At 42.2% G+C, this 20143-nt stretch overlaps 1 protein-coding gene and 1 long non-coding RNA gene across 2 annotated transcripts; one reads left to right on the top strand and one right to left on the bottom strand.

The window, feature by feature from the left end:
• Positions 1-2486: 2486 nt before the first annotated feature.
• On the bottom strand, positions 2487-12591 carry PTGDR (prostaglandin D2 receptor). Its single transcript, XM_072838559.1, has 2 exons — positions 11709-12591; positions 2487-4427 (listed from the first exon to the last, which is right to left on the bottom strand). The coding sequence occupies exons 1-2, from the start codon at positions 12543-12545 to the stop codon at positions 4188-4190; spliced, it is 1077 nt and encodes a 358-aa protein (XP_072694660.1). The 5' UTR covers positions 12546-12591; the 3' UTR covers positions 2487-4187.
• A 96-nt stretch (positions 12592-12687) lies between these two features.
• On the top strand, positions 12688-18802 carry LOC140639958 (uncharacterized). The gene is made up of 2 exons (XR_012036614.1): positions 12688-13053; positions 16162-18802. It is a non-coding gene; the product is annotated as an uncharacterized lncRNA (long non-coding RNA).
• Positions 18803-20143: the final 1341 nt, after the last annotated feature.

The raw sequence follows: 20143 nt of genomic DNA, 5'->3' as shown, positions 1-20143 counted from the left end.
TCATGCCACCAGCATGACCTTCCTCAAATTCCATTCTGTGTGCATACTTGCTTCAAAGTCTCTGACCTTCCACCATTGCACCCAACATTCCATATGATATGAAACCTGCTTCTCTTTTCAGATTTTTTGTCACCTTTGCTCACAATTCCCAGGCTTCTGTCAAATGGAGCTACTAATGAAGCCTGAACATGCCACACTCCTTTATTCCTGTATGGCTTTGCACTACTATTCCTTTAGACTAGAAAGCTTTTCGTTCATGCCTTTCTCCCTATGTTTTTTTGGTCAATTTCTAGTCATTCTTTTAAAAAGACCATTTTATGTGAAAGAAACATGGACTATTTTTTTAAAGCTTTTATTTATTTATTCATGAGAGACACACAGAGAGAAGCAGAGACACAGAGGGAGAAGCAGGTTCCTTGCAGGGATCCTGATGTGGGACTCGATCCCTAGACCCAGGATCAGGACCTGAGCCGAAGGCAGATGATCAACTGCTGAGCCACACAGGCATCCCCATGGACTTACTTTAAAACTTGGAAAATGCAAAGAATTAGGGGGGAAAGTCCATATGAAAAGGTTAACTGTGGTTCACACTTCTGATTCTTTGATTCACTTTTTCAAGGTATTTTCTATGCATATATATTTATGGATCATACCTTAAAAGTTTGTATCATGCTTTTTTTCTTTTTAAGATCTTATTTATTTATTTGAGAGAGAGAGAGAGAGAGAGAGAGAAAGAGAGAGAGAGAGAGAAAAGACACAGGCAGAGGGAGAAGCAGGCTCCATGTAGGGAGCCCAATGTGGGACTCGATCGCAGGTCTCCAGGATCAGGCCCTGGGCCGAAGGTGGTGCTAAACCACTGAGCCACCTGGGTTGCCCTCATGCTTTTTTTCACCTAATATTACATTGTAAATTTCCTTCTCAATTTTTACAAATTATTTGAAAAAAACTTTTTTAATGGCTACATAATTCTCATGTTCATCTGTGTGCATACGATCGATCCTTGAACACAAGGAGGTCAGGGACCCCAACTACACCCCTAACAGTCAAAAACTTTCATATAACCTTTGACTCCCCCAAAACTTAACTACAAATAGCATACTGTTGACTGGAAGCCTTACAAATAACATAAGCAGTCAATGAACACATATTTTGTATGTTATATACTATATTCTTACAATAATAGCTTTTTCTTAATTTGTTTTTGTATTTCTAGTTAATACTAGTTTGTCTTTTTCCAAAACCAAATTGTTGCAAATCTCCAAAATTTTTTTCCAATATATTTGTTGAAAAGAAATCCACAAATCAGTGGATCTGCACAGTTCAAACCTGTGTTGTTTTATTAAAGATCAACCATATAATGTATCTGAAGAGTTTGTTTAACCCTTGTTCTGGTCTTTGGATGTTTTTTTTTTTTTTCATTTTTTCCTATTATAAATAATGCTACAAGGAAGAGCTTAGTACATAACTGAGACAGCCCCTCTGAGTATTCTAGAGGATTCTAGAGTGGGATTACTGGGATGGTAAAAAAGAACACTTTTAGATTCTTGATATGCATTGTTGGGTTGCTATCAAGAAAAGGTGGTCAAATTTATAAACTCATCAGTCATGTTTCTCTCTTTTTTTAAGATTTTATTTATTTATTCATGAGAGACACAGATAGGCAGAGACATAGGCAGAGGGAGAAGCAGACTTCCTGTGGGGAGCCGGATGCGGGACTCAATTCCAGGACCCAGGATCACACCCTGAGCCAAAGGCAGTCGTTCAACCACTGAGCCACCCAGGGTTACTATTGAGATTTATACATTTCGGGGGTTTTAAACTTGATAATTTGACTTTAATTGTGCATTTTTTTGATTAGGCTGAAAAATTTTCTAATTATTAACCATATGTAGTTTTTCTTTTATAAGTTATCTCTTGGGGTCTTTTAGCCAAACTTCCTACTCATTTTCAATAGTTGACTTAAGCATCTTGTCACTGTTAAGTTCTCCTGACGGTCCTACAAACAACCCCTAGTTCAGACCTCCTCTTCTAATTGGACTGGGACTTCTGTACTCTTTTATAACTGCTTATGAATCTGTCTTCCCCACTCAACAATGAGAAACTCATGGGCCAGGGTTGAGTCTTCTGTATTCTTTTCCTCAGCACCTAACCAATTACCTGACAAAAGGTATGAGTCAATGAAGCCTTATTTAATGATCTAATGAATAAATGGAAAACAAATAAAAGATCATTGAAGAGTTGACTTCTAAATTAATATGGATTTCATCAGGATGGTATATTTACATTTTGTATTAAACAGAAAGGATTATTAAGTCCTTAGACAAAGCTACGCAAACTTGTTTAGAGTAATATAAATTTGAATAGAAGAGCATATAAAAATTCATACTATTAAATAAACCCTAGAAAATGAAATACTATTGGCAACTGTTTATTCAAAAAAGAAAGCTAAACAGTTTTCTTTCATTTAAAGAAATTTTCTCTGCCAATACTATAAAATTATTTTTATTGATTCATCTGAGAACTTATCAAATTGGCTCGACAATTATCATACATATTTTCCAAAAGGAAAACACAAAAAAAGAAGTACTTCCTCTGACAATAGAACACGTATTATATTTACACATTAAATACACAAATGAACGTTACACTTGAAAACAAATCCATTTTTGTCATGTTATACTCTAAAATTACAACTTGTATATTCCTAATTTGGCCATTTCACAGTTTTGCTATACCACACAAAAACACACACACACATATCTATCTAGGTTAATACATCTGTGAGATAAATCAGAGGTTGAAAATGGGGTTGCTGCTAAGATGGAAATACGACAAATATTCTTGTCTCTGGAAGGGATGGTTGAATGGAGGTCCTGGGACTATTCAAATGTAGCCAGCTCTCCAGCTCAGAGTCTTTGAGTGTGCTGGAGTACAAGGAGATCTCAGACGGGCTGAAACCTCTCTAACATTCCCGTGTGTTCTTTTACCAAAGGTGAACGTTCTTACCTACAAGCTGGGTTTAGAGTTTCTTGTTTGGTTTATTAGCTGCAGTTGTGTTTTCCCCACTTTCCCCTTTTGGTCATAGTGTTGCTAACCTCTGTAAACATTTAAATGTACAATTAAAGTGCTCAGTTGTGCTACATCTGAGCCACATCCTGCTCTGGTTTTGAAAGCATAGCTCTCAGGAACCTCAACATAATCTTACTTATTATGTTTCCACAAAAAGCTGAATATGGCTGTTAACAGGTAGTCATTGAGGTTGTTGCTACCATCCTCAATTAAGGCTGACTGAGTCCTGGGTGGACTTTGCTCTGTGCTGAATGCCCTGCTGCTTCACACAGAAAAATGCGGTAAACATGACGCTCTGATAAGTCATACATCACTGTTTTTCAAAAGAAGCATGAACTCCTCCTGCAAAGAATCCATCAATATGATAAACCTATAAAATGAAGTTTCCAAAAATCGAAACATTTTGTAACCCACTCCCAAATTTTGATGCCTGCCCTAACACACAAGAAACTAGACTTCAAAAGATAAAGACTAATTTTTCTTCTCTGGGTTGTGGGCCATACTCACACCTTGCCTTGCATCTGCTTATTTATGGATTGCCTCCCTACATGGGCCTCCTCCAAAGGGTGGCTGGGGAAGGTCTCACCAAACCCTGACCTGGCTATATTTCCCACCTCACTTCTCTGTGGAGCATCTATAATTCAGGCTATTATGCTACAAAATAAATCAAGTTTCACTAGAAATGAATAGGGTAGGAAATTTTAAGAATACACCTCGCATAACTGTAAACAGTGGTGTTTCTGTTGGATCTGAATAAAGACCTAGAGGTCTCTAGGCCTCTCTAAAATTTAGGGACACCAAGCACAAATGTTGGAACAAAAAGTATCATTGCTTTAAGACTTTTAACATTGGTTACAATATGTGAAATTGTAGTTGCTGTTGACAACTCGAAATGAAAACATCTACTGAACGGGCTCATGAATATAGAGTGACCACACATTGTTAAAGATGTTACCAGCTATCAAATAGTTTTGAAAATACATTTAGATGCTTTGTTATAGGAGATAACTTTTAAATTTTAAGTTGTTTCTTTTTTTTTTTTAAATCATGGTTCTTTGACACAAAGTATAACGTATTCGTATTCCTCAGTTTACCAGAGACTAGATGGTAAAACACTGTTACAGACTGGACTCCATGTTCGTTCGGCACGAATTGCTCGGCCAGTTTCTGTACATAAGAGGCCTTATGAAAATCTTGTGGAAAAACATCCGAAATACTGGTGTTCTGAAAATTATGAAAATCCAAGGATCCACAATGGAGATTACAGATAGAAAACGCAAGGCTCGGAGGTCTTCCACTTCTTCAGTGTTTCCATCTTTCTCATGGACAGTTTTAAATGCTCCATAGTAAGCACGATACTGTTTAAAGAAAAAAAAAATCCCATTATGATATTGAAAGGTTGATGGTAGAGATAAATGCACTTACCTCACTTTAGAAACATTAATTTCGTACGAACATAAAGACTCCGCTTGGAATATTCGTTTTTGGCAAATGTGTAAGCAGCAACGGCCACTGCAGCTACCGGGTGAGGCAGGAGCCTAGCAGGTGCAGGGCTGACCTGAGGGCTGTGTGGAAGGGAGGCTCCCCTGGGAGCCCCGGGCTCAGTCCCTGGAGGCCGTTCTGCCTGCTGTGAGGCTGCAGGCCTGGGGTTTCCAGGTCCCTGCCACACAGAGGAAGAGCTGAGGTGGGGCAGATCCAGTCCACCCAGTCTTTTACAGACAGGGTCACCACATTTTCATAAATGCAGAGATTTTCTTTTCTTCAGTTCTTTCTTTCTTCTGCCTGCTTCCCGTCCTCTGATTAGCCCAGAGAGAAGCCTTACTTGTGAAATGTCACATGTATGGAGACAACAATGAAACAGAAACTTTTAATCAACGTGAGGAGACAGGAAATACTCCAGTGAGAAGATCGAAGGAGACTGACAAAAGGACCTGCTAACTTGAGTGAATTATTCTCAGAATAGATGGTTACCTTTCTGTAGTTGACACCCTCTTTTCAGACTAGAACACACACACACACACACACACACACACACACACACAGAAATAGAAGCCTACTTACTTGGGCCTGATTCCCCTATTGTCTTGATCTTTCCTGCGGTGTCTGTGGAGTTCTGCAAACTGCCCTCTCCCGTGGCTTTTCCGGTCACTAAGCCACGATGGCCAACGCTTCTGCCAGCACTCCAGTCAGCTCCCACTCTGCTGGAGGCCAGCCACTCCATTCCCCATGCCTATCGAGATTCTAAATCCATAATGGGACAAAATGGACTCTAATGGGACAGAAAGTATATAAGCTCCACGTTTGTGGAGGGGGACATGAAAAACTGCCCAGACCAGACCCATTTGGGGGCAATCAAGGAACATGAAATGTGTTTTCTCATAATTGTTTCCTTACCTTTTACTCTTTTTTCTATAGAGCATTTCATTGGGCTCGGACATTGCCATCTACCCCACTTAAGAAGAGATACTCATGGGACACCTGGGTGGCTCAGTGGTTAAGAGTCTACCTTTGGCGTAGGGTGTGATCCTGGAGTCCTGGGATTGAATCCCACATCAGGCTCCCTACGTGGAGCCTGCTTCTCCCTCTGCCTATGTCTCTGCCTCTCTCTCTCTCTTTCTCTCTGTGTCTCTCATGAACAAATAAAAGAAGAAGGAGGAGGAGGAGGAGGAGGAGGAGGAGGAGGAGGAGAAGGAGAAGGCGAAGGCGAAGAAGAAAAGATACTCATGGAATGCCTTAGATGGCTTAGTCGGTTAAGCATCTGACTTCAGCACAGGTCATGATCCCAGGGTCCTGGGATGGAGCCCTGCATGGAGCTCTGTGAGCTCACTGGGGAGTCTGCTTGTCTCTCTCCCTCTCCCTCTCCTCCTCCCCCTGCTCGTGCTCTTTCTCTCTCAAATAAATAAATAAATAAAATCTTAAAGAAAAAGAAGATATATTCATATCTAAACGCCCTCTCCTATCATAATTGATTACTACTACTAGTACTACTAATGGCTAATGCCCATGTAGGACTTAACTATATCCAGGTACTGTAAATAAGCATTTTATTTTAAAAACTTCATTTCACCCTCACAAAAATCCTATGCAGGATGATCATTATCTCCATTTCACAAATGTCAAAACTGAGCATTTCACTTTAAAATCTTTTGGATTTTACATGTCCAAATCCTAGCTCCTTTCAGGGTTTATCTCTGTTACAAAGTCCTTCTGGAAGTCTCTTGGCAGTAGTGGTTAAGCCCATTGGCTTTAGAGTCTGACTATGGGGTCAGATGAAATCCTCTCACTAGCTGTGTGAAATTGGGCAAATGATTCCATTTCCTCATCTGCATGATGGGGATAATTGTACCCACTTTCCTTCCATCACTGTTAGGAAGTTTGAATACGATGGTTTATACCTTGACGACAGCTCCCAGCACATAAGAACTCAAAAATTTGGTAGTATTATTATTTTATCAATTAGTAGTGACTCCTTTTCTCCTCTAAACTCCCTCATGGCCCCAATCACTCCAGCCCTCACTCAGTATCTCAGCTTGTGTAGGCAAATGTGATATTTTTCTCATTTTATATCCTCACAGTGAATTACAGTGTCTTGAATGTTGTAGGTACCAGCTACATGCTGAATTCAATAAATGGTTGACCATAGGCTATACATTTGATTTAAAAAGCAAATACTTTATGTAAGTTTGTTTTTACGTTTGTTCCTTCCTCTTGAAAGTGGAGTACAGTGATATATAATTCCAACTATTTCAGAGTATTCGATTAGTTAGGATCTGAGTAACTAAATGACATCTACATAACTGAAACCATTTTATTCCTATGCAGTATTCATCCGTGTCAGTTCTATTGCATATAACTAGGTTATTTGTATTTTCCAGTCACTTGATTTATATTAGAAATGTATTGTTCTACACCTGGCTTTTTAATTTTTTTACTGATCGAGTCTAAAAATGTGACAGAAATTAATTCATTTATGACAGTAATGAAAACACATAGTCTATAAATCCTGAAAAAAGTTATCAACTTGAACACAATTTAGACTTTCAAAAGATCTCTGTTGCTCAATACAACTCTCTAGAACACACTTTATAAACTTTTCCTATGAAAGATGATTGGATTAAAGAGTAATCTCAGATTATACACCACATATGTTTAAAGTCGTTCAATTCACACAGCTAATTGATGTGAGAAGAGCGCCCTCAACTGGAGTTGAGGAGTCCATTAAGGAGTCCATTTAGGAGTCAATTTAGGAGTCCATTAAGACAATGTTGCCATTGCCAATTTGCTGGAGCCTTATATAGCTGGACATCCCTGTGAGGAGAGAGCTCTCTGGATTCCAACAGCCCCTTCTATCATGTTCATCCATCACAACACCTTAGACCAAATCCTCTGCTCTAGACCTTTAAATCCACTTTCAACATTTTTTCCTGGGTGTAGGTCTTGCCCACCATCCCTTACATACATCTGCCAGCTTTCTTTGAAAGGAGCATCTTACCCATTCTTTTTTGCCCACCAGAATGAATACATACATGAGTTATCTCAATATTTGTAGGATGTCCTTCATCACTTCTCTGACTCCATGGATTCTGATATATGCAATTACACAAGTTCATACTTATCCTTATCTGGCTTGTAAACCTCTCAGCTATTATTAGATCTATCTAATCTATCATTAGATTCCTTTCTCATCTGTCCCTGCTTCTCTACCTACCTCCAATACATTGTAAGCCTCTCAGGTAAATTAATTTTGATTAAAATATGTTATATGCATTAGAGAATTGCCGCAAACTGCTTCTAAAGCTCATTCGATATTCCCTGTGTTTTCTTCCCAAGAAAGTTTTCAAGTTGGAAATTTGAGAATTCAATTTGGTTAAGTATCTTGCTCTAATGCAGCATTATAGCAAAATTAATTTAAAAAAATCAAACCCAACATACTTTTCACTGGCTTAATGAAATACAATATTCATGCTATGAGTAGGGTTTTTTTTTTTTAAGGTTCTTTTGTCCCTTCATATATAGCTTTACTCTTTCCAATTGTTAGACTCATTCCGTAGAAAAGCGATTTTCAAAGTGTAGAGGTTTTCAATTCTCTGTGAGTGTGTCTTCAGGGTCAAAACTATTTTCTTTTTTTTCTTTTTTTTTTAAATTTTTATTTATTTATGATAGTCACACACACAGAGAGAGAGAGAGGCAGAGACACAGGCAGAGGGAGAAGCAGGCTCCATGCACCGGGAGCCCGACGTGGGATTCGATCCCGGGTCTCCAGGATTGCGCCCTGGGCCAAAGGCAGGAGCCAAACCGCTGCGCCACCCAGGGATCCCAAAACTATTTTCATAAAAAAGAAATTACTTGCCTTTTTTACTCATAAATTTTATCAAAGATACCTGATGTGTAATGACATCATCACTTCCATGGCTAATGGAATATATACTGTGTATTCTTGTGTTTTTAGACCTTTCTAAGGTAGTTGATTTGGGGTATACACATATGTACATTTTCAGAGACTGTTTTCAATACTTCTGTGCTCTTAACACTTCTGTGCTCTTTTTCTGTTTTACCTGCTATAATCTCTATAATTTTATTCTCATTCTTAAATCATTGTGAAAGCCTAATGTTTTCCTTACACCTATGCATCTCTTTTGTTGCAAAAACAAAAGTACGTTTTGTTAACTTGTTTTGCAATAATACTTAAATTTTTTCTTATTTTAAATTTCAATATGATAAATACTGATAGCTATAATCTACAAAAATAAAAGTTCTTTGCATCCTTAATAATTTTAAGAGTGAAAAGGGCTCCTTAGACCAAAACATGTTAGAAAACCACTGCATTAGAAAGTAATGCCCACTGAGGATATTTGGAAGTGTTTGCTGAATCACTATATTGTACACCAGGAACTAATACTACACTGTATGTTAACTAACTGGAATTTAAATTAAAACCCTTTAAAAAAGAAAATAATGCTATCTCCTGAGGAGATCATATTTCTTGGTTAATTTTCTATGTCCAGGAGGCAATAATAATAAATGGAAATCATAATTAATAATAATGGTACTAATTTTTGAGGCCAGACACCTGGTTAGGTGCTTTATTTTTATTCATTCAAATCTTCACAACTATCTTACAGGCAAGTATGGTTATCCTTGTTATAGATCAGAAAATTGATGTTAGAAAAGATACTTGAGCCACTATCATAGCTAGTAAGTGATGAAGGCTAATTCAAACCCATGTATTATGCTAAAGCCCTTATCCTTTCTAGAAAGTTATAGTTCCTGTGAAGAATGCTGTCTGCATTGCTTATCTTTGGAACATTACAGTTTTTTTTTTTAATAAAATCATTTTCAGGGACGCCTGGGTGGCTCAGCAGTTGAGTGTCTGCCTTTGGCTCAGGGTGTGATCCTGGTCCCAGGATCGAGTTCCACACTGGGCAATCTGCGAGGAGCCTGCTTCTCTCTGCCTGTGTCTCTGCCTCTCTCTCTGTATTTCTCATGAATAAATGGGAAAAAATCTTTAAAAAAATCATTTTCAAATCCATTATTTCTTTCTATCCTCACAATCCCCTCTAAGTTATTCAAGTCCCTGAGAGACATGTCCAAATGCAATACTCTCACATTATACTCTATTCTGTCTTTTCTGCATTATTATTACCAAGACATTCCAACTGAGGACATGATATACATGCATTTGGCTACTGTCTGCTTTTTCACAGCACAGGTAATTAAGGCTATTTACTTAAGAGCAGAGGTCTGGGTGAGGGGCACTGAGAGGGGCACTTGACGGGATGAGCACTGGGTGTTATACTATATGTTGGCAAACCAAACTCCAATAAAAAAATATGCAAAAAAAAAAAAAAAAGCAGAGGTCTGCAAACATTCTGTGTAAAGAGCCCAACAGTAAGTGTTTTAAGTTTATAGCTCAAACAATAAGTGTTTTAGGTTTTATAGCTCAAGAGGCAAATGGTGAGTGTTTGGTAGGTACTTTTGTAACAAGAGAGAAAACACATTTCCACAACTTTCATCCATGAAATTTAAAATGTAATAATAATTAAGTATTTGAGGGGGCAGTAGTTCATGTCTACTATGGAGAAAAATCAAAACCTTTTTTTTTTCTTGGAATAGTATTTGAATTAATTGGGGTTTAGAGTTCCTGTTCACTATCATCAAATAGATTGCAAAATCAGTTCATTTGTAAATACTATTCTTAATTCCACCCACTGTACAAAAACAGCAGGCAGGATGGATTTGGAGTGTGGGCTGTGGTGTGCCAACTTCTGCTTTAGAGTGTGGTCCTCCAAATGGGATCCCTACCAGCAGCTTTCACCTCACCTGGGAACTTATTAAAAGTAAGAATTCTTCAAAAACATCTGAATCAGAAACTCGGGAGAGGAGGCAGGCATCTGTGTTTTTCAAAGTCCTACTGGTGATTCCGAGCAAGTTAAAGTTTGAGAACCACTGCTTCATATCTATGTCTATATCTTACCTATTCATACAGATATAGATTTATTTATTTATGGGAATTCTGACCTTAACCCTGCATGATGATGCCACAGACAACTCTGTTCCCACACATGAAAGCCTTCGTTTAAGGAAAATCCCATTATATTTCACCTTGATCCAATCTTGAAAGTATCATCCAAAATTGCTACGTTGCCATAAGAAACTTAACATTCCTATTCACAGAAGTCTCAGCATTCAAAAGCACTGAATTAGCAATAAATTTATTTAAATGTTGCTCCTGTTGAACAAGCACCCTGGGGCTGGGGGCAAGTCTTCTCAGCATCGCATCAGCCGCTCCCAGAAGTGTTGGCTGGGACTCCAGGAGGAAATACCATCAAAACGACGAAGTAATTCAATCTCCACCACCACCCCCGTTAGTCAACTGAAACCGGAGATAATGGCTTTCATGTCACTTCGCTTGCCAAGACAGACACAAGGCCTGTCAGGACAGGCTATCAAAACGACACCATTGGCTGAACTGTGCCCACACCCCTACCTGTCCAAACAACCTCCCACCTCCATGGCCACCATCCTCCGTGGCGGCAGCACCAGGAACAGCAGCCACCACTCCTCAAAGTTGACGTAGTTTTAAAAAAAAAAAATCTAGCTTTACTCTCTCATCTGGGCATATCACTCTGGAAGGATTACACCTCCCCTTATTCTTTGGCCACGCTAACACCTTTTGCGGGAAAACTCCCAGGTACATTTGCCTATATCCGGTGCCACTAAAATCATGGGCAGGTCTAAGGACTGAAACACAGTGCCTAGCCCCCGGGAAGGGAAGAACTCGTACTGCCAAGGAGGAATCACATCGCGCTCTTCAAAATTCCGAGGCGCAAAAATAAGCCCGAGATCTTCCCAGAGGGAAGGAGAGGGGCGAGGGTACTGCTAAGCGGAGAGCTTCTGCGGGGCTACGAAGACGCGATCAGACTCTGTCTTTCCCTTCCTTTCTCTGACTTTCCCCGTTCTGGTTCAACAAACCCGCTTCTGTGTCCTCGGGGCTATGGAAGGAACTCAGATCTGGGCTCTGGAGGGAAAGCCAAGACACGCTCGGGGCCCAGGGAGCAGCTCCTCCTGCGCGGCGTGCAACAGCCTCCACCCTTGCCTCCCGCCCCCGCGGCGGGCCGCGCTCCTGCGCCGGGACTCACTATTAAAGGCAGGGAGCACATAGTGAAGAGCACGGTCATGAGGGCCAGCAGCAGCAGGTGGTCCAGCTCCTCCAGGGGCTGCGCCGCCGCGTCCCTCTCGTCCGCGCCCGGCTCCGCGCGGTCCCGGGCGCCCGAGCGCGGGCGCTGCCGCAGCCGCCGGTGCATGGCGTAGAGGTTGCGCATGGCGCTCAAGTTGCACAGCACGATGGCGAGGACCAGCAGCGCCATGAGGCTGGCGTAGAGCGCTGAGTAGCCCAGCACCGACCACGAGCGCTCCTCGTGCATCATCTGGATGAAGCACCAGGTGCCAGGACAGTACTGCACGAACTTCCCGAAGCCCGCGAAGGGCAGCGCGCAGAAAACCAGGCAGAAGGCGCCCACGATGGGCGCCACGAGCGCGCCGCGGCGCAGGGTGATGTGCCGTCGGTAGAAGAAGGGGTGCCCCAAAGACAGCCAGCACTCCAGGGCCATGGCCAGGAGCTGCAGCGTCGAGGCGAGCCCAAAGAAGGACATGAAGAAGGCGAAGGCTTGGCACAGCGAGCTGCCCGACGCGGGCGCCAGTCCCCACAGGCTCCGGTTCTGCGCGTAGGCGGCCAGCACGAAAGGGCTCACGAGGGACTTGCCCAGCAAGTCTGTGACCGTCAGGCCGCACACCAGCACGCAGAAGACCGAGGGCGGCGGGCGCGGCCGGCACGAGCCCAGCCCGGAGCGCGCCAGCAGCCCCAGGGCCAGCAGGTTGCCCAGGAGACCTGCGCTGAAGAGCACCGCGCCCATCGTCGCCGAGTTGCCCTTCTCCACCGAGGTGGTGTTGTGGCAGCGGTAGAGCGGCGGCCGCATGGCGGGCGGCTCGGCGGGCAGGCGCGGGGCTGCGGAAGGGCCAGGGGCCCCGGCGCCGGCGGGCGGGCACCCCCGGCGGCTGCGCGCGCGGCTCGGGACGGGAGGCCGCGCGGCCGAGGAAGCTGCGCCGGCTGCGGGGTGTTCCGCTCGGCGGGCGCCTCCTATCTAAACCCTCGGTCGCACCCCGCCCCCCGGGGCGGGCCGCTTGCGCACCCCGCGCTGGCTGTGCGGAGCCCCCGACAGCCGCCCAAAGATCCCCGCCCCGCCGCGGCGCCCAGAGGAGAGCCGAGCCCTAGTGCCCCGAGGCGGAAAGAGAGAAAAGTAGCCAGAGGCTGAGCGCCCGGGGCCCATCCTTCCTACGGACGAGGCAAGAGAACCGCTGGATTGGAGGCTGCTAGGGCGGAGAAGGGCGTGGGGACGCCGTGGCGGCGGAGCTGGGACACAAGCACGGAGGGCAGGCTGGGAAACACTACTGGCTTTTGAATCAGTGCGCTGAGGAAGGGTCAAGGTAACCCGCACTCGCATCCTACTCAAGCCTTAGCGCGCATTGTCTTCCTGGTCCGTGCAGGCTGAACCATGACCTCGATTGTAGAGGCTAGAGGCGAGGAACAGGAGGCCTTGCGTGGTTAAGTTCTGTTTGCCCAAGGTAACTGCCAGTAAGCGGTGGAAGTGGTCCTGGAACCCGTACCTTGTGTCGCTTCCGTGCCCTCTCCTCTGGAGAGGTTGGTTAGATTTCAGGGAAGTGGCTCCAGGCAAAACCAAGAAGAGATGTTGGCCCTGGGTAGGGGTATGGGTAAGAGCACTAATGCTGTTATCGTCTAGCCCAGGGTTCGAGTCCTGATTCTTCTGCCTGCCACGCACTGCTTTTGTGACCCTGAGGGCCTTGCTTAACTTCTCAAGGAGTTAACATCTAGCCAGCCTGCTTGGCTCTTGAGGTATAGAGAGGACGTTTGTAAAGTGCAGACCCGCGAGGATGTGCTCAGTACAATGCCGCTGTCAGGATTCTCACCTGTCTTAAGGAAGGCTGTTTTGGTAGCTGAAATTTAACTGCAGTTTTTAGCATGGATTTGGAAACCAGAAAACAGTAGACTTGGTTTAGAGCTTTCTCACTCTGGTTTGTGACTACTAGAAAACATTTGTTCCCTTCTGGTCTTTGACTTGCCTGCATCATAGGGGCAAGGGAGTTCATGGTGATAAGTGTGATTTCTTTCTGTAACACTTGACAAGAGAGAAGAGCAACTGGCTTTGAGTGTGAAATTTGAGTGGGATTATTGGGACCATATTACACAAGCAAGTAGATTATGCTTGGCTTCCAGAAGCCTATACTTAGGAACAGTGCTTGTTTTAATGGATAGACTCCGACAGAGTGCAAGACTCTTGAGCTTTCCATGTGAAAGCCAGAGAATCTGCCTCCAGATTGAAAGCTTGGCCAGAAATTCAGGCCATGGGATAGAGATGAAGAATCTAAGCTTTGGAATTGGATAACTCTGGAATTGGATGGCTGTGGCCCTGAATTAGTTTACTCAATCTAGGTAAATCTCTGTGCAGATAGGATATGGGATTTATGCTGACCTCCCAAAGTTGCTGTCAAGTTGAAAAAACCCAAGTGTTGGCAGAGAGTAATAATAACAACAGTAATTGTAACAGCTAACATTTATAGGCCCTTATACACGCTAGGCACTTTCAAATCCTTTCACATCTGTTGACTCAGTTAATAGAAGGTATTCCATGGGGTGAGTTCCCTTGTCTTCCACCTTCTCCCACTCATCCCCACCTCCAGCCCTTAATGACCCATGATGGGTTTAGAATAGTCCGACTTGAGTTGATCAAGTGGAAGAAGGAACAGGCTCTGAAAACCAAAGACACAAAATCTGATGACATCTGAGGCCTCCTTTCCAGAAAGACACACAGACCGACAGACACACAAGCACATACACTCACAATTTACACTAATTATAGTGTGTTACCAGTTTCCTGAAGTCCCACTGTGGTGTCCAGAGGAGGCCCCATGGACTCTAGCTTAAAAAACCTCCCCTAAGGATGCTGTCCAGGGGTGTTCTCCGAAGCATACCTACTCCAATTCTTTGCAGCCTTGTTTTTCTGTCACAGCTGCCTTTACCTCTGTACCCTCCTCAGAAGCATACAAATGTAAGCAACTTTTTAGAAACAGCTCCGAAGAGTGACTGAAAGGAGAGCTGTGATCCTTGACAGTGTTTATATATGTCATGCCTCAAAGGTTGGTGGCCTCTCATGAGTACAATTCAGGAAACCACATGTTTCCTCCTGGCTAATGTAGCTGGCCTTTGCCATTGGGTTTCCGCTGCCTTCTTGCCCACTTTGCTCTTGTTTACCCTGCTCTGTTCTCAGGCATAACTTTGGAGTCTCCTAAGAATTCTGATTTTATGAATGTACTGTTCAGCTAAGAAAAGCGTAATTTGTTCATGCATCATGCATTTATTTTGAGCTCTTTGGTGCCGGGCATGGCAGTGAGGAATGTCAGCAGTGCACAGCAAAAAAAAAAAAAAAAAAAAAAAAAAAAAAAAAAAGGAAGGCAGATGTCATGTCCGGTGACTTTTACATAGTTACAGCTTTTTATATCAGTTTTCAGAATAGTAAGGCTAATTTTTTTTTTTCTGGTAAGAGGAAAATTTTTAATAAAGATATCCTGGCCCATCTTGGGCTTGGTAAGTTATCTTCATTATTTGCAGAACTGTACTGGGCAGCTTAATTGGCTTATAAAACAATCTGGGAAAATACGCATGGCATAATGTGAATATATAATTATGATTTTGTAATTGTAAAAACCATATATGCTCATGGACAAGACCTAAAAGTTGACATAGGCAAAGGAAACATTGACTTAAACTTGGGAAGAGATGGTAGAAAATTTCTTTTTGGGTTTCTGATATTTCCAATAAAGTATCTGTAATAATTATCTTAAAAGGTTTTAAACAGAAAGCAAGTGTATGCTCATGGCCTGGTTTTAGGAAGAGGAGGAGAAGGAAAAAGAATAGTTTTTCCTAGATCCTTCCTGACTATTTTTCTAAATCTTATCCATCTCTCACTTCTAATGAACTGCAAGCAATATTTCAGGTTGTGGAGTGTGAAAAGTGGAGAATGGAGAGAAGGAAAGATAAAGCTCTTTGGAGTCATATTGTGTAAATTCAACTCTCAGCTTGGCCCCTTACTAGTTTTGTACACTTGAGTAATCTTCTAACCTTTCTAAACCTCAATTTCCTTGTTTGTAAAAATGAGGGGAGGGTGGATAATTGTACTAAACCCACAGGGTTGTTATGTGGCTTAAGTAAAAGTATCTGCATAGAGCAGTATGCTCTATTCAACCTTGGCTGGAATCACCTGGAGAGCTTTAAACATTTTTGATGCTTCAGCATCCTCAACCAATTATATCAGACTCTCTGGGGATGCTTTCCCAGCTTCAATATTTTTGAAGCTCCCCAGTTCATTCTACTGTGCAGCGAGGGTGGGAACCACTGTTAGTTCATGTTTCTGTGAAGCATGGTGCTATGACATGCTTTGCATGGCTCTGCTAGTGAGGTTAATGTTTTCATTCCTGCCAGCCACACCAAAGAAGTTTTATTTATCTCCCTTTTTGCAGGTAAGGAAAACGAGACTCAGGTTAATAACTTCTTCAAGCTCACATAACTAATAAGTGATGAGGATACAATGGCATCTAGATTTTTGGATTCCTTAAGCCTCTGCTTTGGAGAAAAAGAAGAGCAGAGAAGGTAAGAAAGTGAGAGAAAAAGAAAGGACTCAGATTGCCTGTGTGTGCTCAAAAGTTGGGAGGCAGAGCTACCACCAGGATCAGAGAGCATGCCAGTCCCCTACAGTTCTGCTGGCCACATAATATCTTGTGGCCACGTCTGTGCAAATGTCATTTTAGCATCTGTTTGCTGAAATTTGCAGGTAGTTTAGTAAAGTCTTCATTTTGTCAGATTTGGATTCCAGCTTTATTGGGTCCCCCAGGCTTTTATCCAGTAAGAGATTCCATTTTGATATCTTTTGCTGCCAAAGTGAGAAATTAAATCCTTCAGAGATTCTAGGGAATGAGAGTGTCTTGGCCAACCTCAGTTGACCTTTTGTGACCACGTGTAAATAAGAATCAGAATCTCTGTATATTCAGAACTTAAAGAAATATACTCTCAGTTTTCACTTGACTGTAATTTAAACCCTGAAGATCAGCATGAATTTTTGAAAATATCTTCGGGTGTTGACCTACAAGTAAATAAAGGGTGGAGTAATACATTTGTTAACTCTATAGTTTGTGACTATAGTTTGTTCACTGAATACTAAGGTTTTCTGGCATTTTGCTTGTGGTTCCAAGGAAAGTTGTTGGAAGGTGTGGCTGGTTCCCTGTTAAGCAGACTCTGAGATGGAGATTAGCATGTAGGTAATTTATTAGGGAGGGCTTTTGTATTAACATCTGTGAAAGAAAAGGAACAGAAGAAGAATTGGGCGGAGAGAGAAGTTGTGTTGTGATACACTTTCATTAAAAGGTCTTACCCAAACCAATTAGAAACTCAGAAGCTGAAGGGGCCCCAGGTTATCCTGAGTTGGAGGTGAGGGCCTTTACACCTTGGGTGGGCCAGGCACTATAGCCTAAGGGAAGAGCACATGGCCTTGGGTGCAGCTAATCTCTTGAGACAAAGCAGTACTTGGAGGAGATTGACAGCTAAAGGCTACATGCTGATATCTGGGGGAATAAGTCCTTTTGTCTGGGAGGGGATCTGCATGGTACATTACAGTGACCACTACCAGTACAGTGCTGATGGGCATCTCAGCTGAGACCTAGGGGCAGTGGCCCCTAAGCTCTACCTATACCTATTTAAGGTTTAAAGGAGCCTCCATACACACATTTCTGGTGACCTTAGGCAAGATGGGCTCATGCCTAGGTCATAGCATTCAATGCTGTTTTTTTTTTTTTTCTTTTAAAGATTCTATTTATTTATTCATGAGACACACACACACACACACACAGAGATGTGTGTGTGAGAGAGAGAGAGAGAGAGAGAGGCAGAGACACAGGCAGAGGGAGAAGCTGGCTCCCTGCAGGGAGCCTGATGCGGGACCTGATTCCAAGACCCTGTGATTGTGACCTGAGCCAAAGGCAGACAGCCAACCACTGAGCCACCCAGGCACTCCTCAATACTGTTTTTTATTCAAACCGTTTTTGATCTAGCTTTCCTTAGCATAGTCTTGGATTTTTATTTCATCTCTCTGCTCACTCAACAGTCTTCTTCAGATTCTTCACAGGAGTTCATCACCCTCATCCCCAAACCTAAGTGACCTCTCTTGGGCTCCCTCAAGTGTCCCATCATGTTTATTGTGTTGTGTTGTGTGTTTGCATTTTGAGTCTGTCAAGGGCAGGGGTCATGTCTTGTTCAACTTTGCTCCCTACCCCCATGTCCCAACACACACTGCTAGGCACACAATAGGCTCTCAGTAAATGTTTACTGCATGGATGAATAACCATGATACCTTCTATTTTTCCTTGTCCTGAAAGGCTCTATTCTTGAGTTTTAAGCAATTTTGATCTCTTATTCCTTTTTTTTTTTTATCTCTTATTCTAAAAAGCTAAGATATTCTTCTGTATTCAACTACCAGGCAGAAAGTCCAGCTCAAATAAATATAAGTTGCATGCAAGTATAATGTCTGGGTCTCAAAACTGTTTCATATGCCTGGCTGTGACTCTGGAGGAAGACCTAAAGGAAATAGTTCTGATTGACTTTTGGAATCAGTTGTTTCTCTGTATCCATGCTAATTTATATGGAAGATGAATTATTTAAAATAACACACATTTTAGTAGGAAAACCTTGAGAACAAATAACTAACTGGAAGAGTCAGAAACTTCAGAGTTTAGGGATGAATTATTACTCGCAATATTATTGGGAAGAGAGGAGGAGAAATTTTGGCTTTTAATGTTCCTGTGATCACCTTGAGATAAACGTGCTCCTATTACAAAGTGATATAAATTGAACAAAGGGTAATCCACAGGCATGCCACTTGTGACAGTGGATCAAGGGTAGTCTGTAAACGTCATGTCAATGAGGAAGTATGGTAAGGGAACGTTGGAGAAGACTTTGATTTAGAGTCTGCAGAATGAGTGAAATGAACAGGAGAGTTACTGATCTGGGCAGTGAGACACTGTATGTCTTATAAACCTCATCTGTATTTTTCTTTTTTTCTTTTTTTGTATTTTTCTTATATTTGGCAAAAAACATGATTGTGAACAACAATCAACAACTCAAATTTTGCAATTTTGACTCTTTGGGGATTTTAAATACAAATTCATAGTAAGCTTATCTCATCCATTTGCTTATCTCAGTAGTTTTCAAACTTAATTTTTTTTTTTTTTTAACTATAAGGGCTGATGAGTCTGATTGTGAGTGGGAACTATTCTTATGTCATGATTTATCACAACAATAGTAAGAGAAACAAAATGTTGAGTGATTAACTTGTTAGGGCAGAGAGTAAAGAAGAAATGCTAGTCTTTGGCTTAGAGGACTGATCAGATGAAATTTTCTGCCTTGGAATGCACCGAGTCATGGATCAGGGACCGTGGCCTGTTCAAATCATGTCTGCTGATTTGGCTGAGCCAGAATCCATTACTGAATTAGCTTAGCTGTAAAGCAGAGACGGCTAATTGCCCATCAAATCTGTTTCCTTTTCTTGGGCAGTCACATAAACTACATTTTTCTGCCTCCCTTATTGTTATGTGTCGCCATATAGCTGAGCTGTAGCCCTACATGCCGTCCTCCACACCCTTTTCCCATTTGCTAGCTGAATGTGAAAGACTTTGAAGTACAAGAAATATTTGGAAATATTGGAAATATTTGGAAAGAGCTTGGGTCCTGGAATGACCATGGAGAAGGCTTACTGTTGGCCAACAACACACATTTTTCGTGTTGTGTAAGAAAAAAAAAACAACTATTATGTAATCTGGTGAGAATTTAGAATTTGTCTGTTAGAGCAGCTGGCATTAATCTAACAAATACAAGCTTGTCAGCTTACATTTCATAAGGCCAACCCTATTGCAAGAGAGGCTGGGAAATATTGTTCCTTAGTTGGATGGATCACCACTTGGAATACCGTTGGAGTTATGCTGGTAAGAAGGGAGGAATGGGACATTCCCTGGTCAGCCAGCAGTCTCTGCCAGAGTGCGTAATAGTTTCAATACTGCAGAGTAATTGAGGAAAATGAGGACCAAGAAAAGATCATTCCATTTGGCAACTAGGAAGTCACTGATGACTTTCGGGAGCCCAGAACAGAATATCAGATTGCGGAAGATGAAGGAGTACATGGGCCAGAAGTCATTGGAAAGCAGCAGTTGGTTTGGGCTGTGAAAGGAAAGAAAGAAATGAAAAGTTTGACTGGCAGAGGGGTGAAATAAAGGCTTTTCAAACTGAGGTAAACTTATTCACACTTTTAGACCTGACATAGGAAAACCAGTAGAAAAGTAGAGTAAAAATTCTGAAGGAACAGATGATTGAAAGAAGACTCAAAGATACTGGGATGGTACTTGGTAAGTAAGAAAATATGAGGAAAGGAAAGATCTTCTCCCATGATAGGAGTTAAGA

Source organism: Canis lupus, chromosome 9, assembly GCF_048164855.1.
Source record: "Canis lupus baileyi chromosome 9, mCanLup2.hap1, whole genome shotgun sequence".
Classification (NCBI taxonomy): domain Eukaryota; kingdom Metazoa; phylum Chordata; class Mammalia; order Carnivora; family Canidae; genus Canis; species Canis lupus.
The sequence above is the reverse complement of the archived record's forward strand: the minus strand, read 5'-3'. Positions and strand labels throughout refer to the sequence as shown.

What these genes read in the sequence shown, in the direction of transcription:
- PTGDR (XM_072838559.1), bottom strand. Translation starts at nt 12,545, where the DNA reads ATGCGGCCGCCGCTCTACCGCTGCCACAACACCACCTCGGTGGAGAAG. An exon ending in TGTGCTCCCTGCCTTTAATA is followed by an intron (nt 4,428 to 11,708) that starts GTGAGTCCCGGC and finishes TTCTTTAAACAG; the next exon opens with TATCGTGCTTACTATGGAGC.